Source organism: Mustela erminea, chromosome 5 (assembly GCF_009829155.1).
Source record: "Mustela erminea isolate mMusErm1 chromosome 5, mMusErm1.Pri, whole genome shotgun sequence".
NCBI classification, from domain to species: Eukaryota; Metazoa; Chordata; class Mammalia; order Carnivora; family Mustelidae; genus Mustela; species Mustela erminea.
The window spans coordinates 145,492,111-145,507,227 of NC_045618.1; the positions used below are offsets into that span (position 1 = coordinate 145,492,111).

A 15,117-nucleotide genomic window follows, 5' to 3' on the forward strand; every position below is an offset into this window, starting at 1 on the left:
TACCGTTGGTGACCCGGGGCTAGTGTTTCTTTTCTGGAAGGATTTTCTAGAAATTGAAATAAGAGTAAATTCTGTTGTGTTAAAAATAACGGGGGGAGCATACTCTTCAGAGAGACTTCGGTGGCTGTTTTGTAAGGCGCTCTTCTTTCTGGAGCTCTTCTTTGAGTGTACTTAAAGTGGGGTTCTCTTTCATTTTCGTGAAAGTGAAAAAGGAGTTTGTGTGTTTGTGTATGTGTGTCTTTAGGGCTAAGAAGAAAGCTCTATGTTTGCCTGGATTATTTTCATCAAAACTTTATTGATCTAGATTATGGGGGGAAAAGTCTGAGTTGAGAGTCAAAGAAAATTAAAATATTTTAGAAGGTGTTAAGTGATGGGCACCTTGGTGGCTCAGTGGGTTAAAGCCTCTACCTTTGGCTCAGGTCATGATCTTAGGGTCCTGGGATCGAGCCCCGCATCGGGCTCTCTGCTCAGGGAGCCTGCTCCCCCCCCCCCACCCCACCCCCCCCGCTGCCTGCCTGTCTGCCTACTTGTGATCTCTTTCTGTCAAATAAATAAATAAAATCTTTTTAAAAAAAGGTATTAAGTGTTAATATCTGTTTACTCATTATATAATTATTTGTTGATCCTGTTCTGGGCTGTGGTGCTGGCATTTAAACTAACGCCTGGGACAGGAGAAGGAGCCTGGGGACAGAGGGCTTAGGGGCATGGCAGGGGAGGAAGGGTTTCCCCCTGGAGGAGCCTAACTGGCCTGTGGGGAAGCCAGAGGGGCTGGAGCCTGGCGCAGGGCTACAGGGGGCAGAGAGTGTGATTTGAGATGACGTGAGGGAGCAAAGCAGAGACTGGACGCTCTGTGGCTCAGAGTAGCTCAGGTTTTGCTCAGAATGCCGCAGGAAGCCACCGGAAGCCCTTAAGCAAGGGGTAGGATGATGACTGGAGTCGTTCTGAAAACTAACACTTTGCTGTGTGGGAGCCAGACTCGAAGAGGCAGGAGTCAGTGTGGGGAGGATGGGGCCGAACGTGGCCGCGTGGGTGCTGGTGAGATGTGGCCCGCAGCCACGGGGGAGAGCACCGTGAGAGGGACGGAGGCTTCGGACGCGGAAGTGACGGGACAAGGTGCTGGAGAGGAGCGGGCAGGGCTCGGCGTACGGTTGCTGCGGGGTGAGAAGGCGGGACAGTATCTCGTAAGCCTTTACGAAGTGCCAGACTTCTTTCACAGCAGTAAATGTGTGTGTGTCACCCTTTCTGCAGAGACCTCACTAACAAGAATTTAACTCATGGGAAGAATTTGAAGGTAGGGAAAAAACTGATGCGGTAAAATATACTTTGTTATCTGACGTAGTGAGAAATGTAGAAACGTAAACGATGGATTAATAGACATATGTACTGTCCTTAGAGCTGCATGTCCTCCGTCATTTCCGGTATGAAAACCGGAAGAGAAAACGCAAAGATGAAATCAGCTGCCGGACTGGGGTCGGCACGACTCAGGGTGCTCGCACTGGCCTGTTCCCGTGATACCAAAGCAGTGGTTTAATCACTTTGAGATAGTAACTCTTTCTAAAAACTTCTCATTTAGGGTCGATCGGGAAGGAAAATGCTATACTGGAGTCCTCTGCGGTTTGGGGTGGAACCCAACTACGGGGGCCCCTATCCTGCCGGAGCATGACATCGAGCTAGCCTTTGACGTTCAGCTCAGCGTGGAGGACATCGTGGAGGTAAGGCGTGTGTGTCCGTCACGCTGGAGCAGCCGTGTCTCTCCCGTGGTTGGCTTGCACAGGAATTCATTTATTTATTTTTAAAAGATTATCTATTTATTTGACAGAGAGATCACAAGTAGGCAGAAGTAGGCAGAGAGGGAGGGGAAGCAGGCTTCCTGCTGAGCAGAGAGCCCGATGCGGGGCTCAGTCCCAGGACCCTGAGATCATGACCTGAGCCGAAGGCAGAGGCTCAACCCACTGAGCCACCCAGGCGTCCCTAGCACAGCCATTTAACAGTGCAGCGTCAGACACAGCACTCTGCGGACAGACCTGCGCCTCTGGTCCCGGAGGGCCTTGCTGTCTCTTCACCTGCCTATTTCACTTTCCCTTCAGTCTCTGACCGAGATGGTGCTCTAGGAATTTCTCCCTTGGGCTCTCCCGGCACAGTAAGCTTTTCTGGGCAGTGGAAGTAAACCCCAGGGCAGTAGCACTGCTCTGACTCTCTGTCCAGGTCTCCTGCCCAGTCCAGACCCGCTGCACATCCTTGCTGGGTTGGGGTGGGAGAGGGGAAGCGAAGTCTTGCCCGGCCTCCCCCTGCTCACGGGTGCGGGGGGGCCTGGTAAGTGGAAGACCCAGTGGCTGTTAGGGTTAAGCACTCAGCAACTTAGGAAGCAGCTTGACAAAGTAATTTTATGGCTTTTGAATCTAATAATGAAAAATTGGGGCTGGTATTCATATGCTTTTATCCTTGTATTTCATTGTTGTGATTCAGCTTTATTGCATGTCACAAAGTGAGAAATAATGCTGGCCCTCAGCTCACGTAGTCTGAGCAGCACTGCTGCAGAGTGCCTGGCCCCTCTTTGTTCTCAGGAGTTGTACAAAGTAGGTGCGGCGGGCATCGCCGCGTCGGAGGGCATGGGGAAAAGGCGGCGCCGAGGGCGGCCGTTGCGGCTTGTCTCCCAGAGGCCACAGCTCGGAGCTCGGGGCGGCTTCTGTGTCCCTGACTCCGCTCTATCACTTGCTGGTACTTTTGGCTTAAAGATGTAAATGTAAAATGTTACTGTAAAATGTAAAACGAGAAAACTTCAGGAAGAAAATACAGGGGAAAATGCATATGGTCTTGGGTTTGGCGGTGAGTGTGGAAGCAGCACCAGAAGAGTGGTCTGTTAGAGAAAAAACCGGGAAGCCAGACTTGGTCAGAATTAAAAACTTGGCTCTGCCCAAGAGCCTGCTAAGAGGATGGAGGCATGCACTGCTCATAGGAGAAAACACTTGCTGGTCATTTATGTGACAAAGGACTTTTGTCCATAATACGTAAGGAAGTCTGAAGACCTGGTTGTTTAAAAAGGTAACTAAATGAAACTCTGGACAGCAGTGAACACGAAGAGATGCTCAACGTCCTGTTGATTAGAAAATGCAAATCAAGACCACGAGGACAGTCCTCTGTGTGCCTGTTCCTGCAGCTTCGATCTGGAACCTGACAGTAATGGATGCTGGCAAGCATGTGAGGCAGTGGGGACTCTGCCCGGTGCTGGGGGGTAGGCAGAGCGCAGCTCCTCTTTTGGAAGACAAGATTCGTAGAAGTTGAATGCATCCACCATGAGGTCCAAGAGTCCCACGTCCGAGGGTTTATCCAAGAGATCAGAACAGTTACATGCACATGATGTTTACAGGTGAATGTTGATGGCTTCACTCATAATTCGTACTTGCTGGAGACTGGGAGCGATCGAGATGTCTCTCAAAAGGGGATGCTTAGAGGCCATGTGCGCTAGCCACGCAGGACAGCACAAAAGCAGGAGCAGTGATTCGAGTAAGTCTTAAATGCCCGCCTCCGTGGGAGAGAAGCCAGAACTCGGAGGCCACATGCTGTATGGTCCCGTTCACATGACACACTCTGGGGAAGGCTGGGCCGTAGGACAGCGAGCAGACTGGTGCTTCTTGTCTTGTGCTCTTGAGCAGAGAGGGGCTGCTCTGTGAGTTGCTCGGGTGCTGGATACATGACCCCACGCGCTGGTCAACCCACAGACCGGTCCCCATGCAGGAGGGGTGCTAAGGTACCCGATGGAGACAGACACACAGACGTCGGGCCATTGCACTGAGGAGGAAAAGAGCTTTGGAAATTGTACAGCTGCCGCCAGAAGCAGCTGCGCGCAAGCTCTGTCCCCACCATGGTCCAGCCCCTTCGCTCTGCAGCTGCTGTCCGTGGTGCTGGGGCTGAACCGGCCAGGGCCCGCCCGCGGGAACCAGTCCCGGGAGGAGTTGCAGACTGGATAGGAGGGCTGGAGTGGACCTCGGGCACGGCATGAGCCTGGCAGTCATCCGTATGAATTCCTGTTTAACTTACACAGGCACACATGTGTATCATGCATGTACGTGATGGCTTCACATACAGACATCTGTCACCAAGCCGTGTGAGGGCCTAGGAGCCGCAACCCCATTAGCCTTGAACAGACCTGATACCCAGATTGTGTTTCTGATAGGATTTACCAGTGAAAGGAACCAGGGCTCCTTGGAAAAATGGCTTTCTCTAGGGTTGGAGCAGGGCGAACAGAGGAAGAGCCTTGGAGCTCCCAGAAAACTGAAGGACAGGGGCACGTCAGAGGGTTGTGGGGCCGACTGAGAGCTCGTGCTGGCCAGAGCCGGGACCATTTGCTTTAGTGTCAGACTGTAACTCAGTGTCAGGTGACTGTCGGTCGTCTACATGCCCACAAGGATAGAAATGACTCAATAAACAAATGAGACATGCCTGTAGACACTGCTCCAGGGAGCAGAGCTTAATCTGCCCGCGATGCCACCTGGAGGGTGGACTGGACTCACCAGCATGCTTCCTAGCAGAAGAGGAGGGGCCTTGAGGGGGGAGAGTCAGTGGACACCACCTCAGCTGGGTGCTCAAGGTCTGCGTCACAGTCCTCTGTCATGGTGGTGGCACCCATGCCTTGGTGTGATGCGGTGGGAAAGTAACTCACCTCCGGGGGCTTCTCCCCAAAACCCATCACCTCAGTCTAACCATGGGAAAGCGTCGCACAAACCCAAACTGGGGATATCCCATGAAAGACCTGCACAGAACGCCTTAGAGAACCGTCCAGCTCTGAAAAACAAGGAAGGCTGAGAGAGTGCTCTGATCAGAGGCCCTGGGGGTCATGGCGCGGGCGCAGGGCGGTGGCCCTGGGGAGTCGTGGCGCGGGTGCGGGGCAGTGCTCTGGGTCAGCCGGGAGCGGAGCAGGGACGTGCCGGGAAGCCGGGCCGTCCACACGGAGCCTGGGCTTCTCAGTGAGACGCTTGTGCTGGGGGTGCGAGCGCCTCCTGGCTGGGCGGGGGCAGCTCTGTTGTCCGGCGCGTCTATGCAGCAACACTGCACATCTCCATCTGGTCAGGATGGACAGTTTTCTTACAGATCTGTGACAGAGACTGTCACAAAACATGACTTGTCATACCTCTGCGGTGAGCTACTCCCGGGGCTTCAGCAGAAATGTTGCGAAGCGAGAGGAGTATGTATGATACAGGTAGGTTTTGAACCGTGTGACCCCACGAGTTAAACGAGCGTGATTAGACTGAACACTCTGAACCTTTCTTGCTGATTCTTATTTCTTTGTTCGGTTACTACTGTTTCTCAGATTAGGGGAGTGGTTATTGGTGTTGTTTGTGTTTTATTTTATTTTATTTATTTTTAAAGATTTTATTTATTTATTTGACAGACAGAGATCACAAGCAGGCAGAGAGGCAGGCAGAGAGAGCAGAGGAAGCAGGCTCCCTGCTAAGCAGAGAGCCCGACGTGGGGCTTGATCCCAGGACCCTGAGCCGAAGGCAGAGGCTTAATCCACTGAGCCACCCAGGCGCCGCATTATTTGTGTTTTAATAATTTGCTCCAGAAACCGTATCGATGATGGTCATAAGAACGTGAACACTGAGGGCATCTGGGTGACCCAGTTGGTTGAGCATCTGACTTAATTTTGGCTCAGGTCACGCAGGATCTTGGGGTCCTGGGATTGCGCCCCATGCTGGGCTCCGAGTCTGCCTGAGATTCTCGGTCTCCCTCTCCCTCTGCACCTCCCCCTGCTCACTCGTTCACGTGTGCGCATGCGTTGTCCCTCAGTAAATAAAATCTTTAAGGAACGAGTGTGAACGGCTTTGAATGCTTATGAATTACTTAAATGTAGAATGAAATTCAGTTACATGCAACCGTATGAATATTTGTGCCGCCGTTTATTTACAGATTAATATTCTCAGGGCTGCTATCAACAAGCTGGTATGTGATGGGCCAAATGGGTCGAAGTTTCTCGGGCCAGAAAGAATTGCACAGTTACAGGATAATGCTCGTCAGAAACTTCTAGGGTAAGTTGTGCCCTTTCTGTAAAGGTATTAAATATCCGAAGCTGCCTTAGCAATTGTGAGAAAGGCTAACTTCAGTTCTCTCTCTTCAGTTCTGTACATGCAAGTGTTTTTCTGTGAACTTTGCCCCGAAGTTTGAGAACTGGCCTGCGCTCAGGCCATCTCAGGGTAGTTGCCCAAGGCTTGGGCTCCCAGGTCCGAAACAATGCTAGAAAACACGAAGCGTCCTTATAAAGCTGAAAGAAATCCACCCAGAATGTCCATGGGAAGGTGTGGAATGTCCCCAGTGGGTCAGATGCCCCGTGCCCAGCACGGCTTGAGTCCTGGCAGCCCCGGAGTCTGCCTCGGGCAAGCAGGGACAGCAACCGATGCTCCTTTTCAGCTCCTTAGAGCTCTGTCAGCAGGAGTGACCTTCCTGGCGAGTTAGGCCTTCCGCAGGGGGTTTTGCATCACAGTTCAGTGACAGTAGTAAGTAGGTTTGTAGAGCTGTGCTGACCCTGACCGCCACTCCGTCTTACATTTCGTCCGCCTCAAAAGTTCACGCAGTGTTTTGAAACTGAATTGTGATGGTCGCACAGCACACATTCACTGAAACTCTTGAGTTGTATACTTAAAGTTGATTCATTTGATAGTAATAAGTGATATCTCAACAAAGGTGTTTTTTTAAAGATTTGTTAGAGTGCGTGAGCAGGGAGAGAACAGAGGCAGAGGGGGAAGCAGGCTCCCCCGTTGAGCAGGGAGCCTGATGCGGGACTCGATCCCGGAACCCCAGGATCATGACCTGAGCTGAAGGCAGATGCTTAACACACTGAGCCACCCAGGCGTCCCAGAAAGGCTGTTTTAAAAAAACTGAAGTTATTCCTGCCGAGCTGGAGGCACCCCCCTTTCCCACCGCTGGTGACTGTGGCTCTGCGCTGGGTTTCTCTGGATTTGCTTTCCCTGAAAACCTGCTGTGAGTGGCATCGTGGTGGTTTAATCTGGCTTCCTTCACTTAGCGTAGCCTGTTCGCGGTGTCTCTGTGCTATAGCACGTTCTGTTCCCTTGTGGGGTGACACTCCGGTGTCTGTCCTTGCCAGTGGGTGAGGCGTGGGGGTGTCGCCGGTTTGGGCTCTGCTGAGTGGCGCTCCTGCTGGCCGTCCATGGTCTCTGGGTGAACACGGATTTTCAGCTCTCTGGGGTAGAGATCTGGGAGTGACCCTGGGAGGTCGTCTGATGAGTCCATGTTAATTCCTTAAGGAACAGCCAGACTGTTGTTCGCGTGTCTGCCCTGTCACGTCCCCGCCAGCAGTCTGTGGCACCCATGCCGCACCGTGCCCTGCCAGCAAGGGCCGTCGTCCGCGCACGTGTCAACCGGCTGCCAAAGGCGTGGTGCTCGGTGTGGTTCTAGTTTGCGTTTCTTAGTGACTGATGACAGAGAGCATCTTTTTATATTAACTGATTGTGTATTTTGGGGTGAAATATTTGTTTTAATCTTTAACCTGTTTTTAAGTCGAGTTGTCTCATCACTGAGCTGTGGAAGCGTGCGTTCTGGCTGGAAGCTCCTCTGGGTGTGCCGTTGGTGGATCTTGTCGCGTGGTTCGCCCTCACTGTCTTACTGGTGTCCCCTGAAGAACATGGTGTTTAATTTGGACGGCATCTGCTTGTCTTCTTTAAAAAACGGATTATGCTTTTGGTGTTATATCTGAAAAATCTTTGCAAAGCCTGAGGTCATAGAAGTTTTCTGCTCTTTTTCCCTTTAACGCTCACATTTGCTTGGTGTATTTGGGTTTGGGTCTGTTCTGAGATTTCACTTGTGTGGTGTAGATGTGAAAATCTAAGTTCATTTTGTTACAGATGAACTCGTTATAAAGCCCGTTGGCTGGGAAGCCCCACCCCCCCGCTGACCTGCTTTGGCACCTGTGGCCACAAATGTTGTAGAGGTTTATTTCTCGACTTTCTGTTTTGTTCTGCTTATGTCTGTCTTTTTTAAAAAAAGATTGTTTATGTGATAGAGATCACAAGTAGGCAGAGAGAGAAGCGGAACCCACGGAGCCCCCAGGTGCCCCTGCTCACGTCTGTCTCATGCCAACACTGTACTGTCCGGATTGCTGTAGTTTGATGGCAGGTCTGGGAGTTGGTTCATATTAATCTTCCTGTTTTGTTCTTGTTTTTTTCAAAATTATGCATACTATTCTAGATCCTTTTCATACACATTTTTCTTTATTTTTTTAAAATTTTTAAGTAATCCCTGTATCACACGTGGCGTGCAAACTCAACAACCCCAAGACTAAGAGCTCTGCGTCCCACTGCGGAGCCAGCCGGGACCTCCACATCCGTTTCAGGACCAGCTTGTTAGTCTACAGCTGGCCTTCGGAGCCTGTGGTAGGGATTTTGCTGGATCCACCGCCAGTTTGGTGCGAATTAGCAGCTTAGCCGTACTGACTTGTGCGCTCCACGAAGAGGGCTTGCTCGGTAGTTCTCGGTTCACTTTTCTTCTTCACTTGTTTTTATCGTTTTCGACGTGCAGATCTTGGACTGTTGTAAATTATTTCTAAATATTTTAGTCTTTTGGATCCTATTGTGAATGAAATTATTTTATTTTTGGCTTGTTCATTGCTAGAAATGAGGAACTGATTTTCACGTGCTGATCTGTATCCTGTGACCTGACTAAGCTGGTTTATCAGTACTGGTAGTTTCTGTAGATTCTCTGGGGTCTCTCTCATGCACGGATCGTGTCTGTGAGTGAGGCAGGCTTTCTCCTTCCTCACCGAGCCGTGTGCTCCTCACTTCTCTCCTGCTCCGTACTGGCTGGAGCTCGCAGCGCGCTGGCCGTGGAGACGCGTGGCGGAATCTTGCTCTTGTGCGGGTCTTGGCCACTCGCTAGGAGGGGGTTGGCTGCGGCTTCTCCACGGAGGCTGCTGGCCAGGTTGCGCATGTCCCCAGCTGTCCGCAGCGTGCTGAGAGCCTTTGTCAGAAGGGACATTGCATTTTGCCAAATATTTTTTCTGTCCTTGAGGTAATTACATTTGTTTTCTTTATTTTCATCCAATTTATACGGTATATTTTATTACTTGCTTTTGGGGTGTTCACACTAGCCTTAGTTTCCGTTTTGGATTCCACATGGTGTGTAATCTCCTTATAGACTTGTAAATGGTTTGCAACATAGTTTTGTTAAAGGATTTTTCCATCTGTGCTCATGAGGGTGGTTGGTTTGTCCTTGTCTTGTGATGTCTCTGGTTCGGTATCAGGGTGAAACTGGCTTCCAGGAATGCGTTTTAAATATTTGACAGGATTTTCCAGTGAAGCGATCTGAGCTGGGACTTTGCTTTGCGAGGGAAATTTTTAGTTACTAAATGAATTTCTTGTGTTTAGGTCTATTCAGATTTTCAATTTCTTTTTAAGTCAGTTTTGGTAGTTTATGTCTTTTAGGGATTTGTTCATTTGAATTGACTAGTTCATTTACAGAAAGTTGTTGAGAATCTTCTTTTGTAACCTTTTCTTTTTCTGAAGGTTTACTTTTAGAGAGAGAGGGTGTGCGTGTGCATGCGTAGGGGGAGGGAGTCTCTAGCAGACCCCCTGCTGAGCAGGGGTTCCCGACCTGGGGCTCCCTCCCCCCACCCCGAGACCCTGATCTGATCCAAAATCTTAACACTTGGCCGCGCAGCCGACGCAGCCACCCAGGCGCCCCCAGACGGATGTCTGTCTGTATTACGGGCACTGCCTCCCGACTGCTGTCTCAGGCCTGCCGGTGTGGTGTGCTGTAAGGGCGTTTCCGTTTCAGTAATTGTACTTTTTAACTCTACAATTTCTCTTCCAGGTTTTTCTTTTATGTAGTTTTAAATTCTTATGCGGTCATCTCCGAGTCGTTGCCATATTTTCCCGTATTTAGAAGTGGTTCGCTTGAATTCTTTGTGTGTACTCACGATGGCGGCGCTGAAGTCTTGCCTGCTAAACCCACATTCGGGCCTGCTCAGCTGCTTTTGGCTGCTTTTTTCCCCTGGGTGTGGGTCATACATTCCTACTTCTTGCAAACTGACTCACAGTTTTTTGCTGAAAAGTGCCCATTTTATTTTTTTACTTTTCAAAATTTTTTTAGTTTCCGGGGTAGAATTTAGTGTCTCGTCGGTCTCCTGTGACAGCCAGCACTTGCTCCATGCGGCGGCCCATGAACGCCCGCCAGCCCGCCGCCCTCCCCATTCCGCTCCCCTGCAGCGGCCCTCGGGTTCTTAGAGTTCGGTGTCCCTTATGGTTTGCCTCCCTCTCTGATTTCATTTTATTTTCCCTCCCTCCCCCTTTGTTATATGTTCTGGTTCTTATATTCCATACATGAGTGGGACCTCATGATCGATGTCTTTCTCCGATTGACTGACTTTGCTCAGCACATTACCCTCTAGTTCCATCCCCGTCGATGTAAATGCTAAGTATTCATTCTTCCTGGCGACTGATAGTCCCTCGTATACATGGACCACAGCGTCTTTGTCCATTCACCTGTCGACGGACATTCCGGCTCTTTCCTTCCACAGTCTGGCTGTTGTGGACGTTGCTGCTATAAAGATTGGGGTGCACGTGCCCCTTCGGATCACTGTGTTGTGTTCTTTGAGTAAGTACCCAGTAGTGCGATTGCTGGGCCGTACGGTGGCTCTGGTTTCGCTTCCTGGCGAACCTCCGAGCTGGTCTCCAGAGCGGCTGCTCCAGCCGGAGCCGGCAGTGCGCGAGGGTCCCCGTTGGCCGCGTCCTCGCCGACCCCGGTCGTCTCCCGAGTTGTTAACTTTGCCGTTCTGGCTGGTGTGAGGTGAGCTCTCACTGTGGTGCGGATTTGCGTTTCCCTGGTGCCGAGACATGCTGAGCACTTATCCGTGTGTCTGTTGGCCACTTGGATGTCTTTTCTGGAGGAGCGTCTGTCTGCTCATGTCTCCTGTTTCTGGGATGTCGCGTAGTAGTGTAGGGACCGAGCCCCATTCGGGCTCCACAGGGCAGGCTTCCCGCGGTGTTGTGAGGCCACCGATGCCTGCGTTCTGTTTCTGTTTCGGTTCTCCTGTCTGTGTTCAGCCTGGCTCACTGGGAGTCGTCCCTGTGTGTGTGCCACGCAGTGCTCAGAGGGTGATTAGTCAGACGTGCGCTGAGTCCCTAAGCCTTTAAGCTCCTGCCCTCTGCCAGGACATGCATATGTGGCTTGGGGAAAGCAGCCACAGTTGGGGAAAGCAGACAATTTTGGACTCTTGCCAGTTTTTACTTCCCCCAGGACTCTGCTGTGCACACCCCCCGCCTGGGCATCCTGGGCTGCTTGGCTGGCTCGGCTGTCTGAGTCTTGGCTGCCTGTGTGTGGCCTTGTAGCTGCCAGGGGATGTGTGGGGGCCTGTGTGGACCTCTGGTACTCCCATTCCCAAACCTCCCTCTTGGGCTCTTGAGATTGTCTGTTGGTCTGCTCTGTGCCCAAGCAGGACTGTGACCTAAGGCTGGCAGAGCTGTGGGCTTTTCCCTTTCTTTCTGACCAGGTTTACTATTTCTGCTGCTGGGGCTGCCAGATGGAGCATTTCTCTCGGCACCTGATCAAGTGAGCTCAGTCTGGCAGTGAGGGCGCTGGGCTTGGCAGCCGGTCTGGCTGGGCCGCGCTGGGGTCCGAGGCTGAGCCGGTGGGTGGGAGGAGCTAGGCCCCCGCAGGAGCTGCAGCCCCGACACCGCTGTTCTCACCCGCATCCGGGAGTGCTCTGGGAAGGAATGCTTAACCTACCTGTTCTCAGTGAATTTCAAGTGTTTGGGGGTTTGTGGGTTTTTGGACAATTTTGTCAAATTTTACAGCTGTTTGGGGGTGTGAGATTTCCCGGCTCTGTTCTGTCATTGCTGGGAGGCTCTACCTCTCTGTGCCTTTCATGGCATTTCCACCTGACACAGGTGTCTAGGAGTAGAAGATGGGACACACCGAGGTCCCCTCAGGCAGCCGTGTGTGCGACGGGCAGCGCTGTTGCTGTGGAGGTGCGGGGGGACATGGGTTGGTCTTCTGCATCTCCTGCGTGGACAGGGGGTTAAAATGTTCCCCGGTCATAACTACGTAAATCTTGACCTTTTAAAAACTTACTGCAGTTATAATTATGGATTTAGCTCTCTTTTTAGGGGGCCTGGGTGGCTCGGTCAGTTAAGCCTCTGCCTTCAGCTCAGGTCATGCTCCCAGGGTCCTGGGATCGAGCCCCGCGTCGGGCTCCCTGCTCAGTGGGGAGCCTGCTTCCCTCTCTCCCTCTGCCTGCTGCTTCCCCTGTTCATGCGCTCGCTCGCTCTCTTTTACAAAAATAAATAACTTTTTTTTAATGATAGTGTTTTCAGTTACTGACGCATAATTACGATGATTTCTTTTTTATTTTTTTTGTAATTTTAGTTTGTTCTGTCAGTTGAAGCCAAGACAGAGAATTGTCCCTAAGTGGCATGAAAAGCCGTATGAGTGGAATCAGGTGAGTGAGAAATAGCGCCACGGGGAGCCCCTGGGAGCGACGGACTTGGCAGGTGCAGAGCTGGGATTGTGGCAAGTCCTGAGGGCATAGAAGGGGACAGGCAGAGTGGGCGGCTCTTTGGTTCCTGGGGTGGCTGTGTCTGGATGCTGTGCTCTCTGTGAGGCCCAGGCGACAGTCCTGCCTCTCTGGTGGAAGCAGCGGGAGCGTCCGGGTGAGCCGTCCGGGCACGTCGGTGCTGCCCCGGGCTGCTCGGGCTCTCCGTGCACCGCAGCCGAGGTGGCTTCGCCTGCAGATGCTATCTTCTCCTGCTTCCGGCACAGCCGGGCCCGGATCTGGTGAGAGCCCCCTTCCCGCTCGGAGACACGTGCCCTCGTGCTGTGTCCTCATGTGGTGGAGAGAGGGGGTCTCTCCCTCATGGCTCTTCTGAGAAGGACTCTAAGGCCATCGTGGGGGCCTCCCCCTTGTGACCTTATGTAACCCCACTCGCCCCCCAAAGGCCCCATCTCCAGACACCGTTACAGTGGTGATGAGAGCTTCAGCCTACGGATTCGGGGTACGGGTCAGTCCACAGCAGTGGGGAAGGAGGGCAGGGCCCATCTGGGGCGCCTGGACATTTCCATGCCAAGTTTTGGAAACAGTAACATTTAACTCAAGGGGCAGGACCCTAAGGGAGGGGCTTCCCACTTTAGTTCTCGAGCCAAGGGTGTTTTTGTAAATAAACCATTGCAGTAGAAGTGAGATGATGCCCCTGGGGTGCTATTTTACCATCCTGAGCCCAGAGGAAGCTCTCCTTCTGTGTGCATGTGACTGAGGTCCCTCCTTAGAGTGCTCAGGACCCGACCCTGGAGCCTGCTCCCTGTGTCACAGGGCTCTGTCTGGGCGACAGCAGGGGCGCCCGCCGCCTCTCCTGTGGGCTCTGTGAAAACAGAACTTTATTTTGTGGTTGACGTGATTTGGAAAACGTACCCATACTTAACGAAGTCACAGTTCCTGCATACACAGGAAGGGTGTGTGCGTGCGACCTTCGAGTGAAGGTCACTGTATTGTTAACGGAGGGTTGTCAGACGTACAGCAGTCCGTGCTAGAGAGAAGGGCAGCATGCTGGAAATACGCTTGGAGACTGATAGACTCCTCACTCCTGTCCTACACGTCCGTGTGTCTGTGTCTAATTTTATTCACTCGTTTACTTATTTTACTTGATGTCCGTAAGGGTCCATTTTCTAGAAGGGTCCGACTGGTCCTTTTGTCTGTCCCCAGGTTGATCCAAAGCTGGTCATGGAGCAGGCTGACCGGGAGAGTGGCCGAGGGAAGAACACCTTTCTCTACCAGCTCCACAGACTGGTTGTTCTCAGCACCTAGGTTCCTCCCGAAGGCACCGAGGCCCGCCGCACACACAGTTTTGGATGAAGCCTCCCCCTGCAGACTGGCTTTTCTCGGCATCTGAACGTTACAGTCTTGGCCCGCTGCATCCGAAAGGTCTTCTCCACCCTTCTTTCTCTTCCTGCGTGGATGGCGGCTGGAGAGTGGTGTTTCTGTTCAGGTGGGAAGGATTGGAGAGTCTGGTCTTTTCTAGAAACAGAAAATCACTGTGTTGAAGATTTTGGGGAAAACTGAACGAAGACTTTGTGGGGCAGACGAGCTCTGTTTTGCTTTAACTCTACTCAGGTAACCATAGGTAGCTGAGCACGTAAGGTTCCGGTATGTGCTAGTGTGTTCTGTTTGTCACGGTGAGACGGGGGAACCGTGACCCCCAAACCTCAGTTTACCACAGTGGAGAGCTGCGTGTTTCTCAGAACCATGTGGCAGTTTCTAATTTTTTTTTCCGTGTGGGAAAATATTTAATTTTGGTAAAACTAACTTCAGTTTTGTATATTTCAGATTTTTATCTATGTTATAATTCTAAGTCTAAATTCTGGAAATCTGATTACCTGGCAACTAGTACATTTATGTTAAAGCAATAAAAGCTTTAGACTAAGTTTCTGTTTCTGGAAGTTTTTAGTCTAGGAGATTACCATGTATTTCACTCTAAAGCTTTAGAATTTAGAGAACTGACCAAGAGGAGTGCGGGCCTGTTTGTGAGAGTGAACTCCCGTCAGGGTCGGGGTCAGGGTCGGGGTCGGGGTCGGGGTCGGGGCTGCCTAAGAACGGCAGCAACCATGAAGCCCACAGGAGGAGATCCCTGCCGGCTCGCGTGGGTGTCGGGGTGCTGCCGTGGGGGTCCGCAGGGGCGAGTGGAAGCGTGAGCAAAGCGGTCCGCCTCGGCCAGTGGGTTCCAGCTGGGCGGTTGGAAGCGCGTGAGAAAATCCGAAGAGCGTGTGTGCCGGGGGTCCGTGGGGTGGTGACTGGGAGCTCATGTGGGCGCACTGGGAAGCCTCCAGTCTGGGGAGCTCCTGTAAACTGGGGCCCAGCCGGCACTCCCTTGGGCCTTGTGGGGGGCCAGCGCTGTGTGTGTGTCACAGTGAGCCGTCGTGACCTGCCTCATGCTGTCGCCCGCGTCTCCTTGTGCCCCGGTTCTTGCTGAGCTGTGAGCTGAGGAGGTGCAGGTGGGGCGTCCCGGGAGTGCGCTGCCCAGCTGCGGCCGGAGGTGAGCGCCACGCGGCGGCCCAGCTCTCCGCGATGCCCGCGAGCGGTCGCAGCTTTGTCCGGCTTGACGGTCCGCGCTCCGCCTGTCT

At 52.2% G+C, this 15,117-nt stretch overlaps 1 protein-coding gene across 2 annotated transcripts in view; it reads left to right on the forward strand.

Moving 5' to 3' along the window:
* Positions 1-14,409, forward strand: part of TDRD9 (tudor domain containing 9) — a 100,681-nt gene extending 86,272 nt beyond the window's left edge. For both annotated transcript variants that reach the window (XM_032345448.1, XM_032345449.1), the window contains 4 exons: positions 1,574-1,712; positions 5,908-6,026; positions 12,373-12,445; positions 13,703-14,409. In XM_032345448.1, coding sequence (XP_032201339.1) covers positions 1,574-1,712; positions 5,908-6,026; positions 12,373-12,445; positions 13,703-13,804 — 433 coding nt within the window. In that variant the 3' untranslated portion in view covers positions 13,805-14,409. The remainder of the gene's footprint in view (positions 1-1,573; positions 1,713-5,907; positions 6,027-12,372; positions 12,446-13,702) is intronic.
* The last annotated feature ends 708 nt before the right edge of the window (positions 14,410-15,117 follow it).